Here is a 23,234-nt window from a genome sequence, read left to right on the forward strand (position 1 = left end):
GGAATATTTAAGTTGGTGGCTCCACTCTAACAACATATTGCCGAGTCACCCCTTTGTTCCTCCTCAACCCCAAGCCATAGTGACCACAGTCACATCCCAGATAAGGTGGGGGGCTTTATCTGAGAAAGTCCGTCCAAGGCACTTGGTCCCACCTGGAGGCCAACTTGCTTATCAACATTCTTGAGATGAGGGCGGTGCTCTTAGCATTGCAGGCATTTCAAGATGCCCTCCCCTTGGGAACAGTTGCAATTCAAGCAGGCAACATACCAGTAGTCTGGTATATCAACAAACAAGGGGGAACCAGATCTTACCCTCTTTGTCGAGAAGCTCTCAGAGTTTGGTAATGGACAATTTCCACCAACTGCTTTCTAATAGCAAAACACATTCCAGAGAGCTCTAATGTGATTGCGGACAAATTGATCAGAACCATCCTCATGCCTCATGATTGGTCTTAAAAATCCAATGGTGGTGGACAAAATTTTCCGCCACTGGGATCAACCTTGCTGCAACTTGCTTGCGTCCCCTTTGAATAGCAAGTGCAGCAGTTACTTTGCCTTAATCCTCCCAGCCCCAGAGGGAGTCACCCAGAGATGCTGTCCTTCACAATTGGCCCCCCAGTCTACTGTATGCTTTTCCCCTCAATTCCAGTAATATGTCAGTTTCTAAAGAAAGCCAACAGGTCGAAGAACAGAATAATCCTCATTGTACCATTCTGGCCTCTTCAGTCTTGTTTCCTTTCCTATGGCCTCATCTGCTTCAGAAACCCTATCTTATGGAGCTGGTTCCATACCTGTTGTCCCACCCAGAGGGACTGGTTCGTCCGAATCTACAACATTTCAAGCTCACTGCATGGCTTCTTCAATTCCCGTGATTACCAGGCATCTCTTCCTCACTTCCCCAGTCCCCAGTCCAGTGCATCATTCTGGCCCACCACAAACCTTCAGCTAGAAAATTGTACCATAACAAATGCCTGAAGTTTGCCAAGTCATTGCTTGACTGTAATCTTGACCCATATGCATCACCTGTAGACAAAGTTTTAGACTTCTTAACCTTACTCTGCGACAGGCCCATCAGCTTCTGTTATTTGAGTACAACTTGCTGCAACATCTAACTTCGATATTGGTTTCAATGGTTCTTCACTTATTTAACACAAACTTTGTAAAGCATTTTTGAAAGGAATCCTAATGCTCAGACCTCCATATAAAGAACCCTCTGCACCTTGGGATTTGGACCTGGTTCTTTAGTCACTGATCTCGCCTCCTTTTGAACCTTTAGCAAGTTGTGACTTAGTTCTTGTTGAAGAAAAACCTTATGTCTGATGTTGATAATCTTCACCCAATCCTTGACAGTGGGTTCAGTTCCGAACCTCAGAACCAATTCGGCCATATCTTCCTGCTTGCACACACCATACTCTCGAGCCAGGTACTACCCATAATGCTCCTCACAGAGATTACCCCAGATCTCATTTGCCACTTTGCAGACCAACTGTGTCAGTTTCCTTCTCTCAAGCCTTGGCTTTTCAGTGAATAATTGACACATACTGTTGGTAGAAATTCCATACCATTGCTGGTGCTTCTTTTCTTTACCTTCAGGTAGTCTGATTATCATTGCTGGTATTCTTCTGTAATTCCTTTCTTTCTGTCCTCTAATATAAAAAAAAAAAAAAAAAAAAAAAAAAAAAAAAAAGTTGACTCTCTGCCCTTTCCTGTGTCGCACGATCTTAGTGACTGTTATTGTCAGTTGACAGAAAAATGTCTGATCAGAATCAAATTTCACCAGCTAAGTGTAGTAGAGGCACTTCAGTTCTTAAAAGATGTCAAAAATGTGAAGGCAAGATGCCTAATTCTGATAACCACACTATGTGTATACTGCCTAGGAAAAACACCCCTACAAGAGGACTGTTCTGTATGTCACTGGTTCTCCACTCAAACCCTGACTGAAAGGAAAAACAAATTGATCCTCAAAGGACTCCTTAAATCTACCTCTGAAGAGGCTTTATCTGAGCCTAGACCTGAGACTAACACTTCATCCTCATCTTCCTCTGCTTCGAGGAAAAGGGCTTTGTTGGTTCCAAGATCTTCAACAGACAAAACAAAATTTCCAAAACCATCCTTGGTACTGAAGAGCTCCTCTGCACAGGAGGAATTACCAACATCAAAAACCAAACATTCCTCTGAACCAAAAACAGCGCCCACTTCGGCACCGACTGATTCCTCGGTACTGAAGCTAATTCATTTACCACAAACACAGTATTCTCCATCCATCGACCCATTCAAGGATATGCTATTTAGTCCCTTCTTGGAAGCCGTACCTCCGAAATCGCCCTCCGTATGCTCCATCCGATCTACTAAGAGCCTATCTGAGACCAACAAATTGAGACAGGTGGACCAGCTCCTTACTGCTAGGGGGTTACCCTCGGTTCCTAGCCATGCTGGCCTTGGAACAAGTCTAGCTATACCCCCCGTATCCTCCTCCAACTCCAGTCGAGATCTTGGAGCCTTCTGCTCCAACTCCTCCAGCATCGACTGCTTCGGTACCAATACCATTTTCATCACCGGTTCCAAAGGTTGTCTTGAGTTCCTCTAAGCCCCCTGCACCGGAAGTTTCCTGGGGTCTGGTCGGGGCCAAGGGACTTGGATTGATTTCCTTTCTTTTGGAACCGTCTATATCTCTCGGCATCTCAACCTTTGTAAGATTGACCCAGGCTTCTGTTACAGAAGCTGCCTCCTCGATGTGTGATGTGACCCCGGTTCTGAAGGAGTCTGTTTCAGTTTCAGGTTCCCATCCCTCTTTGGGGTGGAGCCAGCCTGTAGTATAGTGGAGAAGGCATTGTCCACTGGGGACTCTCAGTTTTTACCATTCCTGTCAGGACAGATTTCTTCCTCCTCCAAACTTCAGCCTTCTCAGCAACTGCATTTCATTGGTGCTCATTTAAATACGGTCTCTGGGATTGCTTCTCTCCCTCCAGAAAGACTACAAAGCATCAGAGTCCAAGTCAGACAAATTCTCCAAAGCAACAGGGTTCCAATGAGACTTGTCCTTCAAACCTTAGGCTCTATGGCTGCTTTAATCTCTCTGGTTCCTCTAGCAAGGTTTCATAAGAGAATACTGCAGTGGTTACTCACGTCCCAATGATCTCTGATACACCAACCAATGTCTCATCTAGTCTTGATTACCAACTATTGCAAACAAGACCTCAAATGGTGGCTTTACTCTGACCAGATTCTCTTGGGCCAGCCATTCATCTTGCTTCAGCCCCAAGCCATAGTGACCACGGATGCTTCCCAGGTAGGGGAGGGGCATTATCTGGGAAAGGCAGTCCAAGAAACATGGCCCCAATTGGGGACCAATTTGCACATCAGTGTTCTTGAAATGAGGACAGTGCTGTTAGCATTGCAAGCATTCCAATATGCCCTTCCTCTATGGACAGTAGCAATTCAGACAGATAACATGTCGGTAGTCTGATATATCGACAAACAAGGGGGAACCAAATCTTACCCACTATGTCGAAAAGCACTCAGAGTTTGGCAATGGGCAATTTTTTCCAACTGCTTTCTGATAGAAACTCACATTCCGGGAAGGTCCAACGTGATAGTGGACAAATTGAGCAGTACGATTCTTATGCCTCACGAGTGGTCTCTGAACTCTGTAGTAGTGGACAGGATTTTTCGGCATTGCGGCCAACCTTGTTTCAATCTCTTTGCTTCTCCCCTGAACAGCAAGTGCAGAAGTTACTTCTCCCAAACTCCCCCCTCCAGGGAGTCACCCAGGGACGCTCTTCTCCATGTTTGGCCTCCCGGTCTGTTATATTCCTTTCCCCCCCCGACTCCTCTTGTATCACAATTCCTAAAGAAAGCCAAAAGGACAGAGAATTCAATAATCCTCATTGACCCCTTCTGGCTTCGACAAGTTTGGTTTCCCTTCCTCTGGCCTCATCTAATGTGGAAACCATGGATTTTGGACCCAGTTGCAGACCTGCTAACTCACCCAAAGGACATTGTTCATCCCATTCTCCAGCATCTCAAGCTCATTGCGTGGCTTCTCCTATTCTCATGATTGCCAGGCATCCTTTCCTTCCCTGTCCAGTGTATTATTATTGCACATCACAAACCTTCTACTAGAAAACTATCAATGCAAATGGGAAAAATTTACCATAAGGGCCTTGATTAAAGCACTGGACTCCTGTCAGTTCCACTCATGAAGCTCTGGACTTTCTAAACAAACTATTTCAATCTGGTTCCTCTGCATGTACGATAAATGTTCATCTGGCAGCGATTTCAAATTTCCATTCAGGCTGGACTGATTCTCCTTTAATGTCTCCTAAGCTTTGTAAAGCTTTCTTGAAGGGACTCTTGCTACTAAAACCCCAATTTAAAGAACCAACTTCCCCCATGGGATCTAACTACTGGTCTTCAAACTCTTACCAAGATCCTTTGAGCCATCAGCATCTTTGTGATTTGAAGTATTTATCCTGGAAGACATTATTTTTGTTGGCTAGTACTTCCACAAGAAGGGTTTCTGAGTTGCAGGCCCTATCATCCAAATCGCCCTACCGAATTTTTCATAAAGATAGAGTTGCACTGAGAACAAATTCATCCTTTTTACCGAAAGTAGTCTCCAAGTCCAAGATTACTCAGTCACTACAATTACCAGTCTTTTTTGCCTAATTTTTCTAACAAAGGTGAATATGGCCTTCATTTACTAGATGTGCACAGACAACTACGTTTTTATCTTCACAGAAGTGAAACATTTAGAAAATCGGATCAGTTATTTGTAGCATTCTCTTCCCTCCTATGGGCAATCCAGTTGCTAAGGTTACTTTAGCTAAATGGCTTAGAGACTGCATCACATTCATCTATCATTCTCAAGGACTTCAACTTCCCAAACCAATTCAAGCCCATTCAACAAGAGCTGTGGTGACATCAGTAGTTTTTCATGCCAGAGCTTCTCTAGATGACATCTGTGCAACAGCCACATGGTCTTCTCATCATACCTTTATCAACTCATTACAAATTAGATCACGTTTCGAGGGGTCTAGCATCCTTTGGCTTTATGGTGCTTAAGAATATTCTTCCATGAGACCTCCCAAGGCTAAAGTAGCTGGGGATTCTGTCCCACTGTCAAGGATTGGATGAAGATTAACAACATCAAATGAAGTCATGTCTTGCCATAATGTTCCATCTGTGTTGTTGATCTTCACCAATCCTTGACATCTCCACCCACCTTCCCCCATTCTGAGACTCTTAGTAGATCGGATTAGCCCTAAGCTAGTTTCTCAGTAAAGAGCTCCTATATGGCCTCTTTCTCTATACTCTGTATAGTAAACCATAATTTGTTCTATATACTATTTATTTGGCAAACTTGATCTGAGGTAATCTCTGTGAGGAGCATTATGGGTAGTGCCCGGCTCAAGAGTTTGGAGGGCGTGAGCTGGGAGATATGGCCAAGTCGGTTATGAGATGCAGAACCAAAACTACTGTCGAGGATTGATAAAGATTAGGTAGAACGTTACAGTAAGACATAACTTCTTTTTTTAATATTTATCACTTCTGCTAGAAGTATATCTGAAATACCATCCTTGTCCTGTAAACCCCCTACTTAATCTTTCATAAGGGCAGAGTTTCCCTTCGGACAAATCCTTCCTTCTTACCAAAGGTTGTTTCCGAGTTGAATGTCAGTCAGATTCTACATCTACCAGTCTTTTTTCCCAATTTTTCCATTATTCTATATCTGTCACTATTGTTTGGAAACTCAGTCTGAGGTAATCTTGTGAGGAGCATTATGGGTAGAGGTTAGCTCAAGAGTTTTTGGAAGGCACAAACTGGAATAACGGCCAAGCCGGTTCCAAGATTCGGAACCAAACCCACAGTCAAGGTTAAGTGAAGATTGACAGCACAGATGGAATGATACGGTAAGACATAACTTCCTTTTTTGTCAACTTGAATCATAATTTTTCAAAAAGGTATATTTGCAAGGATGCACTTATTTTTTAGCAGTTCAGTTTCCAGTATTGAACTGAACTTACAAGCATAGTTGTCTCTGTCTTTAATTTCTAAGCAGGGTAATTTTCATAGTCCCTCACGCAACAAATTATTTGCCTTACAGGTGTTGGCAAATATGTTTTGCATCTGTGAGTTAATAGTCTTTCTTTCAAATGTAGATCTTATTTTAGAAGATTCTGTAAATTACTTTCATTTCCACTTCACTATTCCTTATTTTATTAATCACACATATTTTGTCATTGTTGCGATTTGCCTCAAATGTGAAAATATTTGTCATCAACATATTCTTATCCCCCTTTGTGCTTTGGACCTCTCCCAGTTCTGCTTTATCAACAGCCAAGGAAATTGGTGGCTTGCTTGTTGCTCTTGTCAATGAATTTATGTACATTAACTGAGAGGGATTCTTTATCTAATTAGTTGAAACTGTTTCTGTCAGATTCCCACCTACAGGTAAAATAAAACCGCATCAGTTTTGGGCAAGGTTATCTAACACCAACTATCAAAGGAGATATTTCCATGATATTTAATACATTATTTGATTATTCCAGTGCCCCTTCCACTTTCCTGCTTTTATGAGTCCATCCTTAGTCATAAGACAACACAAATGTTAACCCCAAGGGTAATGTATTTTGTGCAGTAGTATGTAACTGCAAACTAGATTTTGAAGTTTATGCCGGTTACTTGTTAGAATTAATTTATTCTTAATTTGCTGATGAAACACTTAACCACAGGTAATTAATGCCTATACTAGACTGTTTTAAGCTATTCTTGTATTTGCCTGACTTGTACTGTATTAAAAATAACTTGTTTTGCAGGAAGAGTATGACAAGTATGGAATCCGAATTAGAGTGAAGTTTCGTAGTAGCACACAGCTTCATGAGCTGACCCCACATCATCAGAGTGGTGGTGAACGCAGTGTTTCCACAATGTTGTACTTGATGGCCTTGCAGGAGTTTAGCAGATCTCCATTTCGAGTGGTTGATGAGATAAATCAGGTAACATATTGAAATTATTTGACAGATTTGTTCTGGACTTTTTTAAGGTTTACATTTAATCGCCACGCCGGGGGTTTCCTAACTGAGAGGGTAAAGCTCTTATGAGAAAACTCAATACCCATTTGTACAGAGGCTCCTGTTGTCCAATGGCAGTGACAGCAGCATGGTATGCTGGAAGTCTTGGACTCAAATCCCAAATGAGAGCTAATATTACTATTTCACTTCTGTGATACTAACAGTTGTTTTGCAGCGATGTAATTGATGGGAGTTAAAAGCTTGTCATACGGTACTGGTTTGAGGTACATAATATATAACAATTGACACTGAGAAAGTGGGAGGCTTGAGTTGTTTGTGAAAACAAAACCAAACCAAAAACATCCAAAGGCAACCATGCAGTAAAGAAATATCTATTAAACACTTTTGACCAAAGTCTTCATCAGAATAAAAAAAAAACATTGTTTCTATCCACACTTAGATTTGTTAGCAGTTTGTGTTTAAGAATGATGGTAGATGATGTAAAAATAAAAAGTATTGTTTGTCAGAACTGGAAGGTTTTCCAATGGAATAAAGATTTTGCAAATATAGTGGGGAAGAATCGCAGTTTATAGTTTAAAAAAAAAGGGCATCTATTAAACAGTATTTGGAGACATAACACTCAAATATGCAATGTGGAAACTAATAAAAATAATGGGATGTTTCCATGTGGGTTTTCTTGTGTGTACCTACATTTTTGTGTGTCCTAGCATATTTTTGCACAGTTCTAAACATGTATTGGAAGTTTGAGGGCATTATAACTGTGATTCTTTAGGGCTTCTTTACATTGCCATATGCTCAGGATGTTCATTTTATGTTGGCATGACCACAAAAAAATGAAGAATTAGAATTAAAGAAGATCTGTATGCTATAAGAAGTAAAGATGGCAGTAATGCATTTTATAGGCATACTTTAACATGTGATGTTTACAAAAAAAAATGTTTACTGTATTAGAAACAGTGCCTAAAAATTTGCATGTGGGTGATTACAAGAAATCTGTGTTAAAAAGGGAGACCTTATGGCACTTAAGATTACAGGCTGATAAAAAGCCTGATTTAAATGAAACTTTATGTATTAAATGTTTTTTTATAAATGTTATCTGTGCAGGGGTAACGTGAATTTTGAGATGTTCCCTGAATTTGTTATGGTTTTCATTGGATATTAATTGAAATGGTATTGAAGTGTGGATGGAAATGATTTTTTTTTTATTCTGATGAAGACTTTGGCCGAAAGCACTAAATGAATAGATATTTCTTCACTGTGTGGTTGCCTTTGGATGTTTTTGGTTTGGATTTATGCTTTATGCATCCTTGGAAATCGGTGCTTTTATTTGTGAAAATAAGTTTCTTCTTGCTTCAGCTTCCCTTTTAAAACTATTATGCTAGTACAGTTAATATACCAATGAAGTCATTACCTTAAAATATGCATTCTAAGTCAATGAAAGTGGTATCCGGGAGAGAGAATGCTTGCTTATTCATGCATTCTTGCAATTATTCCAGTGTTCTAGGGGCATCCTCATAACATCTCTATGGACTGCTTTTGTGTATTAAACATTGAGATCCGTTGGTCATGCCAAATGATCTCAGTACTTTCCTGATGATCTTTAATCATTTAAGTAGCAATCGCCATAGGGAGAAGATAAATTAATCTTTATGGATGATTTTCTCCTTTAGATCCATAAAAGAAAAAAAAAACTTCATGATACCTGGTGTTTGTCTGCACATTGATAACAGAACACATACCCCAAAAGCTATGCATCTTTTAAACATGGCAAAGACTGGGTTTGTGGGCAGGTGTATAATAATAATCTAAAATACATAACTCCGACCACTATTTATTTCACTTTGATTACAAACATCCATATGGTGATGAAATAGAGGTGAACCACTTGCCATCTCATTTGCCACTCTGGGAATAGTTTATTCACCTGTTTGTGAGTAAAAGATTAGATTTTTCTCACCTTTTTTGGTCATACTTTACTTATCCTGTTGTCCCTTTACTCGTTTTTCTGTTCATTAGGTATTTTTTTTCTTCCTACCCATTGCTATCCAGTATTTCTAGTTTCCATTGCTGGCAATTTTTGTTTTTTCCCTTTATTAAAAACTTTCTTACCTGCCTTTAAGGTATTTATCTAATATCATTGCTGGTATTTTTTCCTTCCTTTTTACCTGCTGTAGTTTAAAAAAAAAGAGTGAGGCAGACTATTTACTTTCCTAATGCTTTTTCTCCTTTACATGCTAAGATGGCTGAAAAGCCAACAGTGTTCAAAAAGTGCACTTCTTTTGGGTATAAGATGCCCAGCTCTGGGGCCCACGGGGAGAATATTTATTGCTTAGGAGCAGCCCATCTAGAAATTCCTTGTCAAACCTGTGCGGTTATTAACTCTCAGGCCCTAAGCAATAGATGCAGTAAATTAGTTCTGATGGGTTTACTACTTGGTTCTGCTCCTTCCTCTGTAGCTTCCTTTTCAGGGGCTCAAACCTCTACAAAGAATGACTAAATCTGTCTACGAGCCTGGGAAACATAGGAAATGCTGTCTACTGTGCAGTCTCCTAAACCTGCTTTGCTTTCGGAGCCACCTGCCAGACAGCCTAAGCGTTGAGATCTGACTTCTTCAGATCTGACATCTGGGGTGTCCAAATCTCCTCGGCCTTGAAGCCCTTATTTCTCTCTGGAGCCTATTTCCCCTAGGCCCCAATCTCCAGTCTTACAGGAGACACACAAAAGATTGTTCGTCCTTCTTCCACTTCATCTTCTATCAGATCCTTCCGAAGCCTCTCTGAATCAGATGTTGATAGGATGATTAAGTTTCTCAGAGCTCAGATCAAGATGGGGGTCTTACCAGCTCTGTGTCCCATCGGATCTGTGAGACCTCAACCTATATCCCATTCCATTGTCTCTCCTCCTCCTATCTGTCCAGTGATTTCGGAGCCCTCACATCTGAGAGTCGAAGCATCTGATCCAAAGACAACTACATCTTTGACTCTGAATGTCTCCCTGACTCGTTTGGTGCTGACTCCCCCGTAGAGTAGGATGACTGTCTTTGCTGAAGTGCTGGTACCAAGTTCAGGGGGATGCCTTTGACTCTGAGACTTTTGGAGCCATTGCTTCCCCTCTGTGCCTTGACATTAGACAGCCTGGGTCAGACTGTTCCCTTGTAGCGGGAGCCCAGGTGAGGTCGAAGCTTAGCAGCACCCAGAGTTTTGGCTCCAGTGAGGGTGACAGCTTGTCCAAGTCCTCCTGCTTTCCAGGTGTTTGAGAAGGGGCTTTCTCTCACCTGACAGTACACTCTATTCTTGCTTCTTCAAATTTTACCTCTGTACCTCCTTCGGATCCAACTTTGGAGCCTTATCACCCCATCTCTCACTGACCTGTATGAGCTTCCAAACAGTTCCTGCACAGGAACTACTTCTATCTTCCTTTACCTCTCCAGATCATCCCACAGAGGAGGTCCTCTAGAAGAGATTGTGTAAAAGCAGGCACATAGAATCCCCCTCAAGAATATTTAAGCAAAAACACTGACTGTGATGAAGGGGTAGGGGTCTCCAAGATCTCCACCAGAAGATATCTCCTTTGGAAATATTGTAGAGATCATCAGCCAGAAAGATGGATAATCTTCCGACCCCTCTTCTCAGGAGGAGTCTGTATTCCAAGAAGCTTTTGGGTCTGGCCCATCTACATCTTGGGTTACCCCTCTGGTGGATGATCTAATAGATCTGGTGTATTGCCGGGCGTGGAAGGAGCTGGATACCTTGGAGTCAGTTTCCTGTCACCCAGACAAATTTCTTGCTCCACCCAAAGACAGGCCTCATTGGAGTAAGGGAGTTCCCGTGGATGCCATGGTTGTGGTGGCAGCTACAAAAATGGAGTTAGCTGAATAAGGTTCTTCTATTCATCCTCATAATAGAGTCCAAGGCAATGGATAGGTTTGGAAAGCATGTTTATGCCTCAGTGACCTTTGGTCTACTGTTGCTCCGCTATTGGCACATTTTATGAGATTGCAGAGTGACTTGATTAAGGAACTGTGAAAGTCTAGTCCTGGGTACATGTTGGCAGAGAAACTTAGTTTTCTTCACAGCTGGCTACCCTTCAATCAGTTTGTAATGTGTCTTTGAGGTTAATCTCTCATGCTGCAGAAGGTTCCTCACGAGTAGCGGGTTCAGGCATAGCCATCAGGAGACATGCCTGGATGCTCTTGTGTGGTTTTGCTGAGCCCTTTAAGTCTTCTTTCATCAATGCTCCTTCTGATGGATCTTCTTTATTTGGGCCCACAGTGAAAGAAATGGTCTCCCATAGTGAGCAAGATGGAAAGACCTTGTCTGCCATGAGAATCAGTTTTTCTACCCCTCAGAGATCTTTGAGGAATCAATGTGGAGGTAAAAAGATGTTTCAGAAATTGCAAGGACTTTTTTGGGACTCATGAGGGGAAACTTCTCCCAGAGGCAGGGAGGGGATTCCAACAGAAGACACCTCCCTCAAGGCATTGGAGGCATGCAAAACCAAGGGTTTCAAGATTCCTTTTTGGATAAACCCTTTCAACATTCCTGAAGGGTTGCTCAACTGCTGTACTCTGGAGGCAGTCAGGAGGGGGGGCACTTGTCTCTGCACCCAGAATCCTCCGCATTTATCACAAAAGACACTTGGGTGCAAAAAATTATATTCAGTGGCTATTTCTTTCTTTTTTAACAAACCCCACTATCCAAATGAAAGGCACTCCCCTCCCAGTCAGTGGGAGTTAGCAGTCATAGAAGCTCAAAAGCTGCTAAACAAGAGAGTCGTCCAAGAGGTCCCACCAGACCAGAGAGGATTTGAACATGCTCAGGGTTTTTTTTAGTGCCAAAGAAAATGGGACCTGAGGCTAATTCTGGATATCAGCAGTCTAAATCAGTTTGTAAAGAACTCCAAGTTCCGGATGGTCATGGTTCAGTCCATTCTATCTTTTCTACAGAAGGATAACTGGATGCTCTCTACAGATCTCCCGGATGTGTACTGTTGCACCAAAGTGAACAGGCACTTGTGGAGATATGTGCTTTTGGTTGGGGGCCAGTCATTACCAGTTAAGAGCCTGCCCTTTGGTCTCACCACAACCCCTAGGGTGTTCACAAAATTCATGGCAGTGGTAACAGCTCATCTCAGACTGCATGGATTCAGAACGTTTTCCTACCTAGACAACTGGCTCCTCACCACCCCAACCAGGCATCTCTTCAGAAAGGCCAGAAACTACTTACTCCAATTATCAATCTTTAGGATCACAGTCAATTATTCCAAGTCCCAACTTCAGCCTGTTCAAGTATTGGAGTTTATAGGAGCTTGCCTGGACACAGACAGACAGTTGGCCTTTCTTCCACCAGAGTATAGACCTTAAGACTGCATGTCGGAGAGATACCTTCACAGCCTATTCCCCCAGCAAAACTGGTTCTTCAGGCCTTAGGATCAATGGCTGCAGTGATTACGTAACTGATAACTGCTTATTTCCACATGTGTGTTCTTCAGTGAACTCTAGCGGTTCAATGGTCTATTCTTCAACAGCTTCTGACCCATCCTATAAAACTTTCTCAGGTTTACAGAAACTCCCTGCTTTGGTGGATTCAGTCCAATGAAGTTTGTCAAGGTAGTCCCTTTGTATTCCCACCCCCAGTAGCCATGGTGACCATGGACCCAGTTGGGAGGGGCATTTTTTGGGGCAGACTGTCCAAGGCAAAGAGACCAATTTGCATATCAGTGTTCTAGAGATGAGAGCAGTCCTCCTAGTATTGCAGGCCTTTCAGAACTCTCTTCTTCTAGGGACAGTTGTTATCAAAATGGACAACATGTTGGTGGTTTGGTTCAACAAACAGGGGACACACTGTCCTAATCCCATTTGTTGAGAAGCAATGAGTGCGTGACAGTGGGAGGATCTCCTCCAACTGCTTTCTAGACATTCCAGGACTCAAGCTGATCGCATGGTTTCTCCAATTCCAGTAATGGCTAAACAGTCCAGGCTTTATTCCCTGCTTCACCAGATTTTGATGTCATCCTAAAAAGCTTCCATTATAAAGGTATACAAGAGTAAATGGAAGAGATTTTTTTATTGGGCCAATCAGACAGAATTGGATCCTTTTAGTGCACCTATTCCTGCCATTTTAGATTTTCTTGTTTCAGTTTTTCAAGAAGGTGCTAGTTTTTCCACCATCAAAGTTAAACTATCAGCCAACTCTAATCACACTGGAGATGATGCTTTCCCTCTAGCTTCCTCCAAATTATGCAAATCATTCCTTAGATACTTTTTTTGCTCAGACCTCTGATTAAAGATCCTACTCCACCATACGACCTTACACTTAAGTTGCAGAGTTTCCCCATTGTAGTGAGATCTCAGAGTTGGTATATACAGTTTGCAAGGGGGTGTGTGGGCACAGGGGGGCTTCTTCCCCTGCAAAAAATATATATATTTTTTTTACATTCAGGTTTTTGGAAACTTAAACATACAGTCTTGACCATATGAATTTCGAGTTTCTGAAACTCTATAATATGATATAAATCATATTAAGTGGACAGAGGAATTTCTGCACTGTAAAACATTCTAGACCATTGTGGTGTCATTTTGTTAATAATTCATTGTCCTTTGTAATGCTACTTGTTATTAGCTGGTAAGTCGCTTAAAGAAGCCAGACACAAAACATTTCCAGATACAATAAGGAAGTGTAGGAGTACACTGGAAGTATACAAAAAAGATGTTACAGGCTTCAGTAATCTGCTTCCAAAATCCCACTGTCTCCTTATTTCTTGAATTTCCCTCATTTCATCGTCATCTGCTTGTACTTTGAATTGTAGATTTCTGCTTCTGTTATGTACAAGAACCTTAACTGTGTAGCTCCAAATTATCCTTTCAAATCAGGTATCCTAAACCACCTTGTTCTGTTGGAAGGAATAACTTTAACTCATTTGACTGTTGCCCTCCTCCACTCCCAGATAAAATTCTTAAACTATATAATTAATATCCACAACTTCTCCTCTAGTTGATAAAAATATGCCTGACCTGTGTATAAAATTAAAGGGACTAAAAACATCTTACTGCTTTATCTTGATATCCATATCCATAGACAAGAGCTTCCAGTTTCTCATTTTTTTTGTCTTATCTTTTGTTTAGTCTCTTCCCACCTATCTTTAGCAGCCATAACAGAATTATTTTTAAACCATTCTCCTAAATACTTCATTTTGTCATGTTTTCATAAGTATGGGTATTGCTGAACCATTTCATGTGTGGGTACATAATTTACAACTATAGCCCATTCTTTTATATTCATTAATTTTATATCCCGAAAAAAAAATTAAAACAGTTTCAGAATGATGTCCTTCCATATCACTATTGCAGTATTCTTCACTGAAGGGATCTCCTGCAAAAGATAGCCAAACCTCCAACCAGTATGCCTAAGCCTTTGGGTTTTTTAGGCACTGTACATCACACCTATGCTTCATGCTTAGGAGATAAAGGTGACGTACAGATGCAAATACTTCGACCTGCTTTGCTGCCAGTCTGAAAGCTTGTCAGCTGTGCTGGTTACCAAGCTGTCTTCAGTAAGTGGCCCATTGGGGTTTCTTTATATTTTCTCAGTATTGTTATTTGTGTTTGTATCATCCACAAAGAGAAAATGCCAGTGTGGGAGGCAGATTCCCCATAAAGACTTTCATGAAGAGTGTCTCTTTTTTTTTTTGCCTAGGTGCTTCCCACAACTATATGCAGTGGTCTGTCTGTTAAGTATTTGTCCTCAAGACCCTCCATAGCCTTTTATCTTCCCTCTTAATATAGCTCGAGAACCAGTGTCTTGGCTCAGAGTTCTGTGGCAGAATCCTCCGATCCTGAGGGACAGCAGACTTCCAATCTAGACCTGATCCATTTGCTGTCCAGCCTCCACCAGATGTCTCTCTAGAAGCTAGTGAAAGCCCTAAAGAATAGCGCTTGCATTGAATTCCTCTGTTGTGACACTGTTTGAGGCCGACATGGATCCGAGTTCTTGCACTTCCTCTGAAGCTTTTCAGACATCTGCTCCAGACATTAAGGAGGAGCCATGGTTGATTATTTCCAAAGGGCGGAGGGAGATTCCTCAAATCTTAGTCTGGGAAGAGATTCTTGCTATGTTCATTGATTACTGCCAAGGGACTGAGCTGCTAAGGGTTGTTAGGGAGGACGTCCTGTTTAAGAAAAACAAAAAAGCAAGCATATTACCCCTATTGCTAAAGATCCCCAATGTAAATGGCAGGATTTTGCTCAAGTCCTGTTTAGGGGTATTCTGAACATTTTTTCTGGATGTACATGTTTTGCATTGTCATTGGGGGTATTTTGTTCCTCCTGGGGCAATTCAGTTCTGAGTATTTGCATCCATACATTTATACTCTATGCAGGGAAGCATGTGTGTGATGTACTGTCTCTGTAAAATCCAAAGGCTTTGCTGTACTGGCCAGACATTCGTCTGTCTTTGGCAGGAAATCCCTTCAAAGAAGAATACTGCAACAGTGAAGAGTAGGACATCTACTGTTACGTTAAGATTTTACACAGCTTTACTTTCCACATTGTTGAGATGTCCTTTTCTGATTTTATCAAGTACAAAATTACATTGTCTGCAAATAAATCCAGCTTTTCTTGATTACCATACCAATTATATCCTTGAATTTCTGAGTCCTTTATTTTCTTTCCTATTTTTTATAGCCATTGGCAAAGAGGATACCACTGCCTCATCAGAGAGGAACCCTCCCACTTCGATTTTTGCCTCCAGCCCTTCATATGTACTCCTAATTAAACTATGTGAAGTTGTCCTATCTCGCCTTCATTCTTCACTGATAGGTTCGGAACCGATCCTCTGTTCTGACTCTGCCATTTACTAAAGCTCGAGGTCTTCAGCTAGTTTGTGGCTCACTCCCTATCCCATGATGCTTCAGGGCATTCCCCAGATCTCATTTGCTGCTGAAACGGATCGAGCGTCTGATTCTAGCTCTGGCTAAGTCAAAACATTTTTTTCTTTTATAGCGTAAATATTGTTTAGATTTTGACATATCTTGTATTATTGTATTATTATAGTAATTTGGTTAGTTCCCTTCCTCTAAGCATCTTTTAAAATGCTTTTTTCCCTTGGTAAATTAGTGTTTGTTGTTACAATTTGGCCAAGTGTGTTAGGCCTCAAATTCTCTATCCCTATTATTGATGAGCGTGCTTTATACATTTAGATATATACCTTTTTGTAGTTTAGTAATAGAGTAGTGTAACAATTTTAGATAGTTAGAAATTTTCCCTATTATCAACCTGCGGTTTAGGCTTGTGTGGTGTGTGTTATGTTTTGAGCCCATTTTAGTTAGAGGGCTTTTCCTTTAATGTTGCTAGCATTGTATTTTACAAGAGTGATATTTTTCAGCAAAGTCTGCTTTTGGTGTGAATCCCCTTTTTCCCTTTTAGCTCATTTTTTTTTCTTAAAAGAGCTATTTAGCCTGTTTAAATTAGAGGGCTTAATTCTTTCTGCATGTGTGTGTGTGTGTGTGTGTGTGTGTGTTTTGGATTACAGAGAGAGACTAATCTCTAGAATGTCGAAGCAGCATAAAAAGTCCAAAGTTTCAGGGTTTAAAAGGTGCCCCAAGTGTTCACAGAAAATGTCCATTACAGACGGTCACACTGATTGTGTCTATTGTTTGGGGGCCCTGCATGTACAGGAGTCTTGCTCAATATGTCATTCTTTCAGTTCGAGAGTCCTTCATGAACGAAGGAATAAGCTGATTCTTAAGGGACTACTTAAAGTCTTCCTTTTTTGAAACTCTGGAACAGGGTCAAAGCCCTTCAAAGAAATCATTGTCTCCCCCTCAGAAATCAGACAAGGGCTCCAAAATACCATTACCTGCATCTTCTGATGGATTGGAGCTGTCGAATAACATTTCAAACGTATCGGAGCCAGTTGAACTTGTCAGACCTTCCACCTCAGTTCCATCTGTGTCGGGACTGATGGTGTTGCAAGTTAGGAGCCGCTCACCTACCTTGGAGCCCAGTTTCTCCTATACTTAGGTCACCAATCCTCCAGTCTGTAGCATCGCCAACTCTATCCTCTCATTCTTCCAGGAGTCTGTCACTGTGATATGTACTGTCTCTTGCAGAAACTATTGAGGATGCCAGCGCTGGCAAAAATTTTGTCGGAACCAAGCCAGTCTGCTTCGGACCCAACCAGACCAATCCCTTTGACTTCGATTTCTCCTCTGACGCAGACTGTGGCCTCAGAGCCAGAATGTGTGGAACCGATAGAGAAGGACCTGTTGGGGCCAAGACCTAAATCGACATCTTCGGCTCAGACTGCTGTGACTTCCTCAGTGTCATCTGGCCAACACTCTCCAGTCGGGTCTGGGTGGGTGGGGACAGTCAGACTGTTTATTGGTTCCGAACTCGCCTCTCGGGGCCTCAGCTTGGGTGAGCTCGGCTCCTACGTCAGTCTCTGAGCCTTCTCCTGTGGTGCTGGGGGGATCTTCTGCCTCCTTGGAGCCTGAGGTTTCCTCGGGTCATAGGAAGGGGGCTTTTGTGGCTATGAGGAGAGCCTTGTCCCCACGGGCATCCTCTCTGTCAGATCCTCCTATTCCCCACCATCAGGCACTGGTATCTGTTTCTGCACAACCCATCCCACAGTATAGAGACCCGAAGCCTTGGGAAGCCTCAGAGGGAAAATCCCTCTCTTCGGGAACCTCTCTGGAAGCCCCATCTGAAGAGGCAACCGGAAAGAGACTATGTAAGAGGAAACATTTGGACTCCATGGAGGAGTCACTCACATCAGACACGGACCTCGATGAATTGGAAGGGTCCCTATGGTCGCCCTATAAAGATGTCTCCTTTGCAGATATCTTGGAAGTCCTTAAACAGAGGTGGCTGGAAGGCCATTATCCCTTCTGACGAGGAGTCAGTTTACCTGAAAGCTTTTGGGTCTCGACCTTCCGCCACTTGGGGGTGTCTGCCTTTCAACAAGCTTATGGAATTAGTTTGTCGAAAGGCATGGGAGTCTCTGGGCACAGTGGAAACCTCTCCCTAGGAGGCCAAATAAATTTATAACATCCCCAGAAGACAAGAATTTTCTGACCACAGGTGTTCCCGTAGATGCTATGGTGGTGGCGGTAGCCACCAAAAAGGAGATGTTCATCATGTTACCCTGCTGCAGTCCTCACACTAGGGTTATCCTGTCGACAGGCGGTCCCGCAGTCGGCCGGAATTCCAAAGTCTTGGTCTGGCGTCGGTTGCTGTCGCTTCTTCCCTGACGTCAGTGCGCCAGGGGTATATATAGTGCATCCGACGCCATTTTCTTCAGTCTTCCTTGCCGCGCGGTGCCCGAAGCAGAAGCAGTTCGCAAGTGCTGGATGGCCGACTCCTGAGATTTTCGAAGTCGAATTTCAGATCCGAAGTCTTCAATAAAGCTAAGTACCCCATTGGGGAAACTTTTCTTGCCTCAGATCGATGTCAGAAAAAGTTAACAATTGCATTTCTTGTGGGAAGCAAATACCTCATAAGGATTTTCATTCTTACTGCATACCTTGCCTAGGCCCAGACCACAACGTCACTGGTTGTCATTTTTGTGCTAGGTTTAATAAACGTACTATAAAAAGACGCTTTGATTTCGCACGACACTACTTTGGTAGAAAATTTAACTACACTATGCCATCAGAGCAACCGACTACCAGCGTGCACAAACAACGCAAGGATAAGGACAGGCAGCCTAGACCCAAGCCAGACTCTGAGGCCTCGGCTGGTCCGGTCTCCTGTTCACCGGTCTCCTGTTCACCGGTCTTCAGTGAGGCTCCGACGCAGCCCCTGACTACCGCAGATCTGGAACCCGAGACCGCTTCGGAACTTTTGGCTGAAAGTACTAGGCCGCAGCCATTTTGTTTAGCCCCTTCCGACGACACTACTGAAAAAGATGTCGGTGCTGCCGAAACACCTTTGGTTTCTGAAGGCGTTTTCAGACCGACGACGCTCACCATAAAAACGTATCCTAAGACTAAGACTCCTATTAAACCTAAAAAGACTGCACTTCAGTCTCCATTTCAAGGCCCCATGCCTAAGAAACAGATGCTCAAAATGGCTGAGGATTTGATCTCTTTAATCAGGGGTTCCCAACCCCCACCCGACAAAAGGCCTAGACAAGAGGAAGAATATGCCTCCTCTGAACAAGTGTCTATTTCCTCAGGCTCCTCTGAGGACCACGGTTACTCCATCTCCCGTTATGACGATTCTAATGCTGAGGATTCTATTCCCTCACTTTTCCTCCTGAAGACTACTCCTTTGGGGAAACTTTACACACTATGAGGGAACATTTTCACTGGGAAGGTCAGGGCTACTCTGACTCAAAGAAAAGGCTCAGAGAGTTTCTTTTACTCCCCCAGCACAGACCACTTGCCATCCCCCCAGTTTTAGACATTGTGGATGATGTTTACTTAGAATCCAGTTTGAACCCAGATTCTCTGCCTCCTGCTCCAGCCAAACCTGACAGATACTATAGTGTGCCTGATTCCCACAAATTTCTTTATAAAAGCCCTGTTGCTGATCCAGAGACCATCTCCCAGGGTCCCAAAGGGGCTAAGGCTTCTATGGCAAAAAATCCTGTACCCTCTGAAAGGGACTCCAGAGCACTAGACAGGTGGGGGAAAAAGGTTTACACCTCAGCCACTCTAGCTATGAGGGCACTAAATTGCCAATTCCACATGCTAAAATATCAGCAATTTCTAATGTCTCAGTTAAAACAAAAAATGAGCACACTCCCTCAACAGTCTGAATTGAAAGAAATGCAGGATCTGTTGCATGCAACTGAACAGGTGGGCAAACATACTTTACAATGTGGGTTTGATTCTTTGGAGGCTTCCTGCAGAGCAGCTGTCACTGGGTCTGTTATACTTAGGCATGCTTGGTTAAAGGAACAAACTCTGCCTGATCATGTTAAAGCAAAGCTTCTAGATGCTCCCTTACAGCAGGATGTTCTTTTTGGAGTTAAAGCAGAAGAAGTCTTAAAGAAAATGGAGGATAAGGCAAAATCTATGCAGACAGTCAAAGATTTCCTACAGGTACAGCCCCCTCGCTTCAGCAGAAATTGGCCAACAAAAAAATTGGTCCTTTCCAGCTACTGACAGACCACAGAGGGGTAAATACAGATGTCCAAGAGGCAGAGGACAGCCACAAGCCCAGTACAAACCTCGCCAATGGGGCACTGCAACACAGAAGGGAGGAGAAGACAGGTCCCAAACTACCAGAAGGCAAACTCAATGACTTACACCTCATCTGGCCAAGTAACACTCTCTTGGCAGCCCCCTTGGGAGGAAAACCCGCACTTTTTTCAGACAACTGGCACATTGTCACAAAGGAAAAACGGGTCCTAGACATAATTTCACGAGGATACAGACTCCATTTTCACACCTTGCCAATGAAAGGAGGAATGCCAAACCTGCCACGAAATCAATGGGCAGAGGCACAAAAACAAATTACAGCTCTCATGGACATGAGAGCCATTCAACTGGTACCTACTCGAGAGCAAGGCCAAGGATTTTACTCAAGACTCTTTCTAGTTCCCAGAAAGGACAATGCCTGGAGACCAATTCTGGACCTTTCAATTCTAAACACCTTCATACAAGTACCCAAATTCAATTTGCTAACACTGCAGCAGCTTCTTCCCGTGTTGGGCAAGAAAGCTTGGCTAGTAACTTTGGATCTCAAGGAGGCATACCTGCATGTCCCTATCAGACAATGTTGCAGAAGATACCTCCGTTTCATTGCAGGTTCAACCCATTACCAATTCTCTGCACTGCCCTTTGGCTTGTCTACTGCGCCCAAGGTCTTCACAAAATGCCTGGCACCAGTAATTGCATACTGCAGACAGAGGAATTCAAATATACCCATACCTGGACGACTGCCTCATCCAAGCAGAAAGCAAGGACATCCTCTTACAACATCTGGCTTTTGTAAAACATCTTCTAAGTTGCCTGGGGTACACAGTAAAGAAAAGAAATCAAAACTAGTACTCTCACAAAATATGACATTCCTGGGTGCCAGCTTGAATACAACAGCCCAGAAGGCTTATCTGACGCCAGACAAACAACTACAACTGACTGAATATTTCAAAACAATGGCAACAAAGACCCAACTACCTGCAAGAAAAAATCTGCAGGCCTTGGGCTTCAAGGCATCTTGCATACTACTAATACCATTTGCAAAGCTGCATATGAGGAAATTACAATGGTACCTAAAAAGCGTATGGTCTCAACACAGCCACAGCTTGGACACAATGATATCTCTCATTCCCTGCCTACAACAGGAGTTTCTATGGTGGTCACAGGCATGCCACCTCAACAAGGGTCAGCCTTTCACCTTGCCCCCAGCCAGGCAAACTATGACAACAGATGCATCGGACTACGCCTGGGGGGCATACATGGCAGGACAGTGCATTCAAGGAGTATGGACTGCAGATCAACGGAATCTACACATCAATCAAAAAGAGATGCTAGCTGTACAGAATGCTCTGACAGCCTTCCAGAATCTATTACATCCAGGACAACTTACAATAAGGACGGACAACACCACAGTAATGTGGTACATAAACAAACAGGGGGGTACACACTCCTACCCTCTATGCAGGCAAGCAATGACCTTGTGGAACACAGCTCTGGCTTTCCAAGTTCAGTTACAAGCTCAATTCCTGCCAGGAAAAAAGAACACATTGGCAGACGACCTCAGCAGAAACATCATGGATCCCCACGAGTGGAAACTGGATCCACAAGTATTTGCAATGATAACTCAAAAATGGGGCCTTCCAGACATAGACCTGTTTGCCAGTCCTCAAAACTATCAACTAACAAAATTTTGTACAAGAACCTTCACCATCAAGCTTGGAAAGTGGACGCACACTCATTCCATTGGAAAAACCTGACAGTATATGCCTTCCCTCCATTGCCTCTCCTCACAAAGGTGCTTCTGAAAGTCCGAAAGGAGAGACCACGACTGATACTCATAGCCCCAGACTGGCCACGCCAGCACTGGTACCCACTATTGAGGAATATGGCCCAGGGCCCACCTTGGATTTTACCACAAATTGTTTTGCTGTGTGAGCAAATGGGCAATCAGATTCTTCACAGTCAGCTCAAAACCTTAAATCTGGCTGCATGGCAAATCACCGAAGCATCCAGCCAGCTCCTCTTTCCCAAGCAGTTATGGATGTTATTCTGGAAGCTAGGAGGCCCAGCACCAGAAAGGCCTATTCGGACAAATGGAAAAGGTTTTGTGCCTGGAACCAAGCTAAAGGCCAAAACACACTTCAGCCTCACATGCCTCAGATTCTACAGTATTTAACTGAGATGTTACACAAAGGACTTCCTTTTTCTTCCATTAAAATCAATGCATCAGCTATTTCAGCCCACTACAATACGGATCCACCCTTATTTTCGCATCCACTTCTAAGGCAGTTCCTCAGAGGGGCAAAAAACATTAGGCCCCCCAGGAGAGCACCTACACCAACATGGGACCTCACTTTTGTTCTGGAAAAACTTACGCTACCTCCCTTTGAACCAGCTTTCTCTTCAGATCTACAGTTCCTATCATGGAAGACTGCCCTGCTGCTAGCAATAACTTCAGCTAGAAGAGTCTCAGAGCTGCAGGCACTAATGGCAGTGGAAACTTTCCTCATTTTCCATCAAGATAGAGTTTCTCTTCGAACTAATCCTTCCTTCATGCCTAAGGTGGTTTCCAGTGTGGCTTTAAATCAAACCATCCACTTACCCACCTTCTTCCCAAATCCACAGAACAAAGGAGAAAGACTCCTGCATTCCTTGGACATTCACAGGCAACTTTGTTACTACTTGGATAAAACTAAGGCTTTCAGAAAATCTAACCAGCTCTTTGTATCCTATGCTACAGCTTCACAAGGGAAGGCTATATCAAAACAAACCCTTTCCAAATTGATAGGACATTGCATTCGTTTTTGCTATACCCATCATGGAAAACCAGTTCCTGCTAGCATTAGGCCCCACTCTACCAGGGCAACAGCTACATCTACAGCCTTCCTCAGGGGGGTTCCAACCAAGGAGATTTTGGAAGCTGCTACTTGGAGTTCAGTACACACCTTTACCAAACACTATCACTTACCACTGTACCCTAAGACTAGGGCTGGCTTCACCACTGCAATTCTGCAGGGCCTTCTAGCCTCCTCTAACCCTCTATAACTCCTCCCACCCA

General features: G+C 42.9%; 1 protein-coding gene across 1 annotated transcript in view; it reads left to right on the forward strand.

Moving 5' to 3' along the window:
• Positions 1–23,234, forward strand: part of SMC5 (structural maintenance of chromosomes 5) — a 3,018,525-nt gene that overhangs the window by 2,547,524 nt on the left and 447,767 nt on the right. Inside the window, exon 26 of the mRNA XM_044064368.1 lies at positions 6,818–6,997. Coding sequence (XP_043920303.1) covers positions 6,818–6,997 — 180 coding nt within the window. The remainder of the gene's footprint in view (positions 1–6,817; positions 6,998–23,234) is intronic.

Source organism: Protopterus annectens, chromosome 2.part2, assembly GCF_019279795.1.
Source record: "Protopterus annectens isolate FY-2018-M chromosome 2.part2, PAN1.0, whole genome shotgun sequence".
NCBI classification, from domain to species: Eukaryota; Metazoa; Chordata; order Ceratodontiformes; family Protopteridae; genus Protopterus; species Protopterus annectens.